We start from the raw sequence: 12,625 nt of genomic DNA on the forward strand, positions 1-12,625 counted from the left end.
CCGAAAGCACAATTAATCCGGCGGAAACAAAACACAAGTACTGTACTGTTAGACTGATTTATTTACCAGTAAATGTACACTTTAAGTCCCAGAAAGACCTCCAGTTCAATGTATATTCCTCCATCTTGTTTCAGTATTTTTCAGACTATATTCAGTTCAGTAAATCATGTTTTCTTACTAAAAGATTTCCTCCCTGTTATTATTGTCACATTCTAAAGCTGTACCTACGATTGTTTTCAGCACAATGGATGAAACACATCGTACTCAAATGTGGACTTTGTTTCCCAGCTTCCCAACTGAAGATTAGGTTAGGTTACATTATTAGGTGCAGTTAAGCTAGGTTAGGCCAGGTTTAAATACCTAGATTAGAACAGTGTCTTCTTCCATTACGTTAAGGAATCAAACAAAGAGTCATCACACCAGAACAGCTAAAAACAGCGAGGAAACAGATTTAACAAGAAATGTTTATTTACCAACCCAGAAATAATTAGAAAAATATAATAGACTATCAGGATGAACTGATTTGGTAAGGTGCTTTTGCTGCTTACAGCAAAGCTTATGTTTACCCCCCTCAAATCCTCAATGTTCGTGAGTTCAGAAATTTGTGTGCTCCCGTGGCAGACCTTGAAACCATTTTTTCAAAGTTATAAAGTCAGTTTCTTTTTTTTACAGATGTGAAAAGACTCATCTGGTACACCTGGCTTTTTCCCCTCCTCCCTAAACCCATCTTGTGATTTGCTATGATTCATGAATGAATTAATAAAATTAGGGGGCATGTTACATTAGCATTTAAACATAAAATTAGGGGGCATGTTACTTTAGGATTTAAACATATCGGTGAAAACATCTGGGATGAAAGGACTGCCTAGTAGTTTGGGATGGTAGAGTAGGGTCGTGTAAACATACCAGTGACCTTCGTTCCCTTCCCATAATTGTTCGCAGTTTTTATGGCCCTCCCCAACTCAACGTCACTGACACCGGTACAGTAAAGCATTGTTCAAGGCTGGCAGCCATGAAGGGGCTAATGGAATACATTATTGTTTGTATCAATACTCTCCCTTTCACACATACACGAACGAACAAAAGAATGTGCAATAAATGTACATTTAACTTTAAGGAGCAGAAATAACTGTATGCTCTGTCGGTCCGAAATGTGTTGGGAAACGACATCGAGCAAAGAATGTGGAACTGAATGCCACCTTACGAGAACATGGGAGATGAAAGTATTTTTTCTTATTAGTAAACATCATTGTTCCATTTTGTCCCCTGTAATTGTGAAGCTCATAAATTTTCGTCCAAGCATACAGCCTAATAACCTTACCAAATCAATTCATATTGCTCTAGTTTGTTTTCTGTATTTTTCTGCCTATTTTGTGGGTGGTAAATTACGTTTGGCTGAAAGATTTCCTCTCTTATTATCATAATGTTCCGTAAGCCTTACCTACGATTGTTTCCGGCATAATGGAAGAAACTTGCTCATAATTAGGGTGCATGTTACATTAGCATTTAAACATATCAGCGAAAACATTTGAGATGAAGTGGCAGGCCGCCTGACTGTTTGAGATGGTAGAGGAGGGTCGTGAAAACACACCAGTGACCTTCGTTCCCTTCCCATAATTGTTCGCAGTTTTTTATAGCTCTCTCTAACCCAATATCCCTGACACCGGTACAGTAAAGCATTGTTCTAGGCTGGCAGCTGTGATTGGGTTGATGGAATGCATTATTGTTTGTATTAATACTCTCTTTCACACAGACAGTACACTAAGAACGAACAAAAGAATGAACAGTAAATGTAGGAGGAAGAAATAACTGCTCTGTCGGTCCGAAATATGTTGGGAAGCGCGATATCTAACGAAGAATGCAGAACTGAATGCTAACTTACGAGAACACATGAGATGAATATTTTTTTTTTTTTCTGATTAGCAGGCATTTTTGTTCCATTTCGTTCCCTAAAATTGGGAAACCCATTACTTTTTGTCTAAGCATACAGCCTAAAGACTTCACCAATTCACTTCATATTCCTCCAGTTTTTTTCTGTGTTTTTCTGTTTTGAGGGTAGTAAATTACCTTCTCTTGCTGAAAGATTTTCTCTTTTATTATCACGTTCTTTAAGCCGTACCTACGATTGCTTCGGACATAATGGAAGAAACTCATCGTACACAAAAGTGGATTTAGTTTCCCAATTGCCCAACTGGAGCCCAGGTTAGGTCAGGTTAGGTTAAATTAGATTAAATTATTAAGTAGTTAAGCAAGGTTAGGCTAGGTCATGAGTATTAGTTGCCTCACCAAACTCCACCCTACCACCCTTGTGATCGAGTTGTGAGCAGATGTGGGTGGGGGCAGGGTGAGCAGACTCTCTCTGGTTTACCCATGCCTTGCTCCTTAGCAAGTGGATGCTTCCTGTTTAAACCGGAGGTATCATACGGATAATTCTATGTATCACTGTACCACTGAACCATATGGTCACAACCTGGATATACCGAAAGCTGGATAATCCGAGCCTGGATAATCGAGCTTCCACTGTATTTCAATGGGGAAAATTGTTCTGATATACAGTACAAAATTTCGGATTACAAAAGTATTTTTTGGTCCCTATCTCTTTCATATATTGAAGACTCACTGTACTCATTTGAAAGCCTAAGGTGGCTGTAGTGTATATATGTATATATACCGTTTATGCAACGACTTATCTTGCTCTCATGTTCCTGAACTCAATTACAGGTATTCTGAATTCTGTACACTCTGGTTTTGGCTTTCCTGTCATTCTCTGACTAAATATATCTGCGCTGTTTACTTATCCCATAATTCTACTGATTATGAAACATTCTTCATCTATCTTACTTCTACGATGAAACACATTCTATCCATTTCTCCTTTCTCTGAAATCTCCATTCTAGGAGATTTCAGTGTTCACCACCACCTTTTGCTCTCGTCTCCTTTCACTGATCCACCTGATGAACAAGCCTACATCTTTTCTACCCTTAATAACCTAGAGTAGCTTGTACAGCACCCCACCCATATCCCTGACTGCTTTGGAGAGAGGTTCAACATACTTGACCTCTTCCTTACAACTAATCCTTCTGGCAACACCGTTAATCTTTCCTCTCTCCATTGGGCTCCTTCGATCACAGCCATATTACCTTAACCTGCCCTATCGCTCCGGTATGGCCTATGGACCCTCCTACGTTGACTGTGGCACTTTGGAGCTGCAGACTGGGAGGCCCTCAGGCAGCAATTCTTTGATTTTCCCTGAATGATTATTGCTTCCATGGCTTGGAGCCATCTGAGTGTGCCTTGCGCATTCCAGAGATTATTCTCTTGGGCATGTAAGCATACATTCCCTTCTCATGTCCTTTGACTAATGCAAGAAGGCCTTGGTTTAATCGCGCTTGTTCCAATGCTGTCCACAACAAAGAGAGGGCCTATAAAAGGTATCAGAGCCAACCCCCCCCAGAATCACATCTTGTTTATGTTTCTGCTTCGAATCATGCTAAGTCTGTTCTTCGCCATGCTAAAAATAATTTCATCCGTACTAAATGCTCTCAACTCTCCTACTGGAATTCTTCCTGCTCCTTCTGGCACCTTGCCAAAACCTTTCTAACAACTTTACCTCGTCATCCTTTCCTCCTCTTTTCTACTCTGATGGTTCTGTAGCTATTTCTTTTACTGATAAAGCAGATCTCTTTGCTCAGACTTTCTCCTCCTTTTCCACCTTAGATGATTCCAGTGCTGTTCCTCCATCACTTCCCCCCTCAGACTTTCTCATGGCTGTCATTAAAATTCTTCAGCTGATGTATTTTCTGCCATCACTGGCCTCAATACTAACAAGACATATGGGCCTGATGGAGTCCCTCCCGTTGTCCTCTAGAACTGTGCTTCTGTGCTTACACCCTGCCTAGGTAAACTCTTTTGCCTTTGTCTATCAACTTGTACCCTTCCTTCTTGCTGGAAATTTGCTCTCATTCAGCCAGTCCCAAAGAAGGGTGACCATTCCCAACCCTCTAGCTATCGTCCAATTTCTTTAACATCTTGTGTCTCAAAAGTTTTTGAGTCAGTTCTTAATAGAAAATTTTAAATCATCTTTCCTATCACAACCTTCTTTCTGATCGTCAGTATAGGTTCTGTCAGGGATGCTCCACTGACGTTCTTCTCACCTACCTTTCAGACTCCTGGTCATCCTTCTTTTGGGACTTTGGTGAAAGCTTTGCCTTGGCACTTGACATCTCAAAGGCTTTTCATCAAGTCTGGCATAAATCTTTAATTTCCAAACTGCCCTCTTACGGTTTCTATCCTTCTCTCAGTGCCTTCTTCTATAGCTTCCTTTCTGGTCGTTCTGTAGCTGCTGTTGTAAACGACCATCGCTCTTCTCCTGGATCTATCATCAGTGGTGTTCCACAGGGTTCTGTCCTATCACCAACTCTCTTCCTTTTATTCATCAATGACCTTCTAAGCTGTACGTCTGATCCTATCCACTCGTACACTGATGACTCCACCCTTCACCTTTCCATTCGGTTCCCACAACGTCCATCTCAGCAGTTACTTGAACAAACAAGGGATGAGGCCATGGGACACCTAATGTATGACTTGGTTCGTTTCTCTGACAAGGTTAAAAATAATCTTGTTTTTAATGCATCAAAGTCTCAGTTCTTACACCTATCAACCTGACAAAGTCTTCCTCAGGAGTACCCACTAATGTTTAATAATATCCAGCTCAGTCCTGCATCATCTTTGAACATGCTTGGGGTTTCATTCACTCAGGACTTACTTTGGAAAGATCATATTACAGTACATCTCTTGTACAATTTGCATCCAAGAGATTAGGTGTGCTAAGTCTACTCCGTTCCTTCTTTACCCCTGCACAGTTGTTGACTTTATACATGGGTTTTATCCGCCCCTGTGTAGAGTACAACTCTCATGTGTGGGGAGGCTCTTCACATACAGCTCTTCTCAATAGAGTGGAGTCAAAGGCTTTTCGTCTCATTAACTCTCCTCCTCTGACTGGTTCCGTCTCATTAACTCTCCTCCTCTGACTGGCTCTGTCTCATTAACTCTCCTCCTCTGACTGGCTCCGTCTTATTAACTCTCCTCCTGTTACTGGCTCCGTCTCATTAACTCTCCTTCTCTGACTGGCTCCGTCTCATTAACTCTCCTCCTCTGACTGGCTCCGTCTTATTAACTCTCCTCCTCTTACTGGCTCCGTCTCATTAACTCTCCTCCTCTTACTGGCTCCCTTCAATCTCCATCTGTTCGCCACACTGTTGCATCTTTATCTTTTTTCTGTCACTACTTCAGTGGTCACTGCTCGTCTGAACTCTCTGCTTGCATTCTTCCACCTCTACGACGGGCGCATAGTACCCATGTAGCAGCAAACTCTCATCCCTTTTCTGTCCAACTCTCTAATGCAAGAGTTAACCGTTACTCTCAGTCCTTCATTTATGCAATGGGTCAACTATGGAACTGTCTCCCTCTGTCCATATTTCCTGCAAGCTATGATCTCCAGTCTTTCAAACGCAGTGTGTTCAGGTATCTCAAAGTGATCGGATCTTGAATTTGGCTCTCTCACGTATTTTGTTTTCCTCTTGGTAGGAACAGTTTGCAGGTTTGTGGCCTTTGGTTCCTTTTTCCTAGGATAAAAAAATATATATGTATATATAGAGCCGAGCAGAAAGCACAGAATATTGCGATGAGCCAGATATTGTGACAACAGATAATTGGGGGCATGGTGGCTCAGTGGCAGAGTGGTTGACTCGGGACTGAATAGTCGTGAGTTTGCCCCTTGCCCGGGTAAGCTACCATACTGGGAGAGGTAGTGCTCTCTTGTCACCTAGCTGGTTGTAGCAGCCATGGCTCCGTGGGGTACAGCGCTCTGACCTAAGGGTCGGATGTTCGACATCAGGAAGGGCATCCGGTCATAAAGTGCTACATGCTCCAAAACCTAATTAATTCCTTTATCCCTAGGTAACACCTTAGCCCATATTGACAAAAGGGGATGGCGTTTAAAAAAATAGATAAATAGATATATAATTGAGTGGTTAGTACTTATAATGACTATTAAATTGCATAAATTGAACACATCTTGCACTGAACAAAGAATATTTCACAATAATATGTAAATGTTACTGATAAACAGTCTACGTTGTACAAAAAAAAAAGTAGGTTTATTTGTAATTTTCTTGTTTATGTCTATTTTTCTGTTATTAGGATTGACTGATAGCTTATGTACAGACTTATCCATATTGATACTTAGACATTGATTTAAGATGTGGAGAGAGACTGCATAATCCCAATTGTCTGAGAATTTTAACTCTGTGAGCATCAGGGGTTAGGAAAAGTGTAGATTTCAGATGTGGCAAAATGCAGTTACTGGCCAATAATGAAATTGATAAGACACACAAAATTGGAAATACAGGTAAGGTTTTAGATGTTTGAAAACCTAATGCAATGAAAAATTGAAACTGTGAGCACACTCCTGCATTTTTTTAAGCAGGGATTGGAAATATTTGAAATTGCATGCCATATATTGAATATTGACCTTTAGACAGCCTGTCCAGTGCCATGAAGAGAAGTTGACTGGTTGTCTACCCTTATGTGTGCTGGAATGTAACAGCATAGCCTCAGGCCCCTACACCTATAAGAGGGTTGTTGTTGCTGTTGTTAATTAACCCTGGACTGTACTATGCAAACCCATCAACTGCAGACAAGCAACTACCCTTGCAGGTTTGTCCATGCAGTGAACTGATGTTCCCTTGCATTAGACAGCACAATGAGGTATAGGGAAGATTGTGGATGGCTGGTTCTTGGAAGGACACCACATTTGCATCTCTCCACCCAGCTAACAGGGGCACCATAGGAGGCTCCATGTTACCCCATTATTTGATCATATGGTTACCACCCTGCTCTGTAAATGGTTTCCTGGGTTAATGGAAAGAATAGTTAAAGTGCTAGGAAGGATGAGAGAAAGAGAAAGGGAAGAATGCAAATATAGAAAAAGAATGAGGTGAAGGAGATAGTAGACAGCATTACATCAAGTGAGTGGATAATGGTCGCCTACATCTACCACAACCTGTATGGGGTAAAATGGAATTCACTGTTATCATTATATTGAATTAGAATTGAAGAGGTGTAGTAAAACCTGGGATTATCCTAAAAGCATTTCATAATCTGAATGTAGGAGTTCCGTGAAGTGTGGCATTACTTTCTAAGCATTTCACAGCCAGATTGATGATGTTTAGTACAGACTGACATTACTTCATGTTGTGTACTATATTATTATTTGTCATATTGCGGTTTTATTTATGTTATGGTACATAGTAGTAGCAGTAATAGTAGTAGATGGCAGCTTCAGTAGAAGCAGCAGTAATAGTAGTAGTTGCAACCCCATACTCATCTGAATGTGAACTCGGTTGACCACATACCAAAGTTGCCTTCTCCTGCAGACTACCATTCTCCTTTTGGAGGGATAGGGAGGGAGATGAGGGATATTTATATACCCAAGCATCTCCACAGCCATCATATTAGTACTGCCACACGAAGGCATCTCTCTCTCCAGGACCATGTAACATTAAGAAATGTACCCTATATGAGTGTGGGGTTGTGTGGGTGTGAGTTTTGGCCATTTTATCCTTTTTGCCATTGCACGTATAGTATGATTCAGCAAGAGTTGAATGTCACAAGTGAGTTGCTTCATGTTGCCATTGCATGGTGTGAGAGGCTGTGAGTGAACAGCAGTCTGAGACCTAGATGCTTGAGAGCAGAGTGTGATTAGGACAGATTATATCTGATCTCAGATCTGTACATAGTACTGTCACAAGAGTAAACAGGAAAGAACCAGTTAAGATTATATTTCGCTATACTAAATGAACTGTAGCTACTGTATAATTTGATGTTACTATAAGTATTTTATAGTCTGATTCAGGATGTTTAAGATGGACAGATATTACCTTCTCACATTTCACAATCTATTTTTGTTTCCATTTCAGTATTTTCCAAGTTATCAGAACTACTATGCTGAAGACTCAGACCAAAGATGCAAGACAGGGGATATTGTATTGATTAGGTAAGTGTGTTTAGTGACACAATCACGGTAGGACAGCCTTATCTATTACTTTACTGTTTGCATCATCATCATCATCATCATCATCAGCAGCAGCAGCAGCAGCAGCAGCAGCAGCACTGTCATTTTTCCATCTTGGAACTTTTACTCACAACCATATGATGATTTTTTTTATTTTTATTTATTTATTTATTTTTTTTAACAACAGATAATTGTAATTTCTTCAAGTACGGAGGACATTTCAAACTGGAGGGCTTAGCAGAAACATTAATGTATCCCATCATTACACATTCTGTGTGAATTAAATAGGACCACTTGCCGCTAGCTTGATTAAATAAGATACATACATTCATTTTGTTTTGTTTATAAAGGTTCCAACATGCCTGCATGCATCGGCCTTGGTCACCTAATGACAGCTCTCCATGCTGCTTAATCTATGGCAGTCTCCTTATTCAGTTCCTTATCCCTGAGGTCACACTCAATAACCCTGTCCCAGTTCTTTTTCCAGTCTACCTCTCACTTCTTACTTTCTGCACCCAGTTGTCATCCTCCATCCTCTCCACATGCCCAAACCATCTCAGTCTACCTTTCCTTATCACATCACCAATACAGTCTAGTCCCACTCTTCCTCATAACTCTTCCACCGTAAACCCAGCCCCCAGGCCTCGCATTCAAGGACACACTGCACATTCATTGTTTATTGTCGTTTCTGTACATTTGAGCCTGCCAGTATCCTCTTCCTTTACTACCCAGGTCTCACTAGAAAAGTAGGGAATGTGAAGGTGGATGAAGTAGTTGGTGAGTGGGGTGTGCCTGCAGAAGTGGATGAGAATGGCAGTGCTTTAGTGGACACTTATGCAGGGAGGGGGTTGGTGATAGCCAGTACCCTCTTTAGGCACAAAATGACCCACAGGTATACATGGCAAATGATGAGAAGGATGGATGGTGAACTGTATGAACGGAAGGCAATGATTGATTATGTGTGTGTGGATGATAGAATGAGAAGGTGTGTAATGGATTCAAGAACAAATAGAGGTTGGAGGAGTAGACTTTCTGACCACCACATGGTGGTGGCAAACGTCAAGGTTCAAATGAAATGGAGGAATAGGAGAAGGGAAGGATAGGAGGGAGTACTTCATGCAAGGAGGGTAGAAAGGTTGCAAGAGGATGGAATAAGGCAGAATATAAGAGAGAAGTGGAGGAGCAATTTGGTAATACGATTTGGAGCAGATGAGGGATGTGGAAGGTGTGTGCAAGATATTCACAGAAGAAATATGTGCAATGCACATTGCACTGAATACTGATAACTTCATGTCCTGTCTATCCACTGATGGTTCAGGCTGAAAGCCACTGCCCAGAATCCAGGTACATACTAGTTCAAGTTCTGTCTGTACACTACTGGTTAATGCTGAGTTGCCAGTGGTAATCAAGACAGCATATTCCAAAGCTTTTTGTGTGTGTGTGTGTGTGTGTGTGTGTGTGTGTGTGTGTGTGTGTGTGTGTGTGTGTGTTCGTACCTAATTGTATCTTTACAGGAATGAGTCAAGCTCGTACTGTCCTGTGTCTTAAACCATATTTGTCGTACATATCCTTAAAATTGTGAATTGTTTTGGCACATACTATTTCATTCGGTAGTGCATTCCACTGATCAACTGCTCTATTTGGGAAACTAAATTTCCTTACGTCTTTATCACCTCTCTTTTTATGCAGTTTTTTTGCAGTGTCCTCTTGCTGATGCTTCCCTATAGGTTAAGTAATCATTTATGTCTATTTTCTCCTTCCCTGATATGCATTTATATAGCATAATCATGTCACCTCTTTTCCTTCTCTCCTGTAGTGTTGGTAGCTTCAGTTTATTTAGTCTTTCTTCATAGCTTAGATCCCTTAGGCTCGGTACCCATCTTGTAGCGGCCCTTTGAACTTTTTCAATCTTGTCTATGTGTTTTTTGAGATGAGGACTCCAGACTACTGATGCATACTCCAGGGTTGGTCTGATGAATGATGTTATTATCTTTCTTAGCATGTCTTCATTTATGTGTGTGAATGCTATTCTCATATTTGCAAGCAGTATATACATGTTCCGTACCTTCACACTGATGTGGTCTGCCGGAGATAGTCTGTTATTGATAATCACACCTAGGTCCTTCTCTCTTTCTGATGTGTGTAGGGTTTTATTTCCTAACGTATAATCCCAATCAGGTCTTTTTCCACTTTTACCAAACTTGATTACTTGACGCTTGTCCACATTGAATTCCATTTGCCTTGTATTACTCCATTCATGAAGTTTATTTAATTCTTCTTGTAGCTTTTTACACGAGTCTGTGTTAGTAATTCTCCTTTGTATTTTTGCATCATATGCAAACATATTTAAATAGCTTTCATTTCCAGTTTATTGTGTATATCACTTATATACACTAAAAACATGATTGGTGCCAGCACTGAGCCCTGTGGTACTCCACTAGTCACTTCTTTCCATGATGAGTAATTTCCCCTTAGTACTGTTCTCATTTCTCTTCTTATGAGAAAATCTTGCATCCAACAATACAGTTTGCCTCGAATTCCTCCTTGATGGTACAGCTTCCATAAAAGTCTTTGATGTGGTACTGTGTCAAATCTCTTATCTATCTATCTATTGCCAGACGCCTCAATCCCGTTTGGGGTGGCCACAAACAAATCGCCTCCAAGTCGCCCTGTCCCCCGCCATTTCACTCCCCTGCTCCCAACTCACACCTCCCTCTCTCATATACCTCTCCACCCCATCTCTCCATCTCATCCTCGGCCTCCCCCTCCCTCTTTCCCCCTCCACCTCACTCACATACACTCTCTTTGTCAGTCTTTGACCCTCCATCCTCTCCACATGGCCAAACCACCTCAGTGTGTTCCTCATAACGCTTCCTATCACATCCACATCAACACCACAACGCTCCTTTATATCCTCATTCTTCAGCCTGTCTCTCCATGTGACTCCACAAGCTCCTCTTAAATAACTCATTTCCACGGCTCTCACTCTTGACTTGTGTCCTTCCAACAACGTCCAAGCTTCACTTCCGTACGTTAGAGTTGGTATCACAATACTGTCATGCAGTAACTTTTTCACTTCCATGCTCACTTCCCTGTTTCTTATCACTGCTTTCAAAGAACCAGCAACCTTTCTTCCCTGCTGTACCCTTTCAAGCACTTCACCCTACAAACCTCCATCCTTACTCATCACACTACCCAAGTACTTAAACGTACTCACATTTTCCAATTCCTCACCATCCAACCTCGCTGTACATTCACTGACTTCACCTCTCTCAAAGACCATCACTTTACTCTTCCCTACATTCACCTTTAGATTCCATTTCTTACACACTCTCTCAAACTCATCCACCAAGCCTTGCAGCTCCCCTTCGTCTTCACTCAACAACACGGTATCATCTGCAAACAACAGTACAGGGAGTTTCCAAACACTATCCTCTCTCACCAGGGCCACTCCAACATCCACTACCCTACCTTGTACCACTTTTATTACCCCATCCCTGTACAGATTGAACAACCATGGAGACATGACACATCCCTGTTTCAACCCAACTTTCAAAGAGAAAAATTCACTTAGTTCACCATCCACACGCACTGCAGCCTTCGCACCATCGTACATACTCCTCACAGCATTCAACAACTTCCTATCTATTCCATATATTCTTAACACTTTCCACAATCCTAGTCTATCCACCCTGGCATATGCTTTCTCCAAATCCATGAAAGCCGCATACAACTTCTTTCCCTTCTCTAGAAACTTTTCCACTAAAGATCTGAGAATGAATATCTGATCTACACAACCTCTTCCCTTCCTAAAGCCTCCCTGTTCTTCTCCAACTAATTTCTTTGTTCTTTCTCTAACTCTGTCAATAAGTATCCTACCATATACTTTTCCTATTATACTAAGAAGACAAATGCCCCTATGTTTACCACACACTTCTTTTTCCCCTTTTCCTTTGTACAAGGGAATAATTATACCTGACTTCCAATCCTCCGGGACTCTACCTTCCTCCCAGGCCAATCTGCACATCTTCCACATCCATTCTACTACTATCTCTCCCCCATGCTTCAGCATTTTACCACACACTCCATCAATTCCTGGGGCTTTCCCTGATTTAACTTTCTTCATTGCTTCCACAACTTCTATCCTACTGATTTCTTCCTGTCTTCTCACCTCCCTCTTTCTTCCAGCCATTCCCCAGCCACTTATACTCGCATTACTTCCATCCTCCACGTTCAACAATTCCTTAAAGTGTTCTCTCCATCTGCTCACTTTTTCTCCCTTCTCCACTAGTAATCTACCATTTTTATCTTTCACTCCCCTGCTAACTTCACTTCCACCCTGTCTTACTCTTTTCACCTCTTTCCAGAACATTTTCTGACAGTCCCTCCACTTTACACTCAAATTCCTTCCAAATTTCTCATCCACTCTCTTCTTACTCTCTCTTACTAATCTTTTCACCTCTCTCTTTCTTTCTACATATAACTCTCTCTTCCGCCTCTCAACTTCTTCCATGCCCCTATTTCTCATCCATTCTTTGTATGCTTTCTTCT

At 41.2% G+C, this 12,625-nt stretch overlaps 1 protein-coding gene across 1 annotated transcript in view; it reads left to right on the forward strand.

Moving 5' to 3' along the window:
- The window catches only part of mRpS17 (mitochondrial ribosomal protein S17), a 231,456-nt gene that overhangs the window by 65,940 nt on the left and 152,891 nt on the right, over positions 1-12,625 (forward strand). The window contains exon 2 of the mRNA XM_080286312.1: positions 7,980-8,056. Coding sequence (XP_080142438.1) covers positions 7,980-8,056 — 77 coding nt within the window. The remainder of the gene's footprint in view (positions 1-7,979; positions 8,057-12,625) is intronic.

This window comes from Coenobita brevimanus, chromosome 111 (assembly GCF_032717465.1).
Source record: "Coenobita brevimanus isolate Jiangsu-jjx chromosome 111, ASM3271746v2, whole genome shotgun sequence".
Classification (NCBI taxonomy): Eukaryota; Metazoa; Arthropoda; class Malacostraca; order Decapoda; family Coenobitidae; genus Coenobita; species Coenobita brevimanus.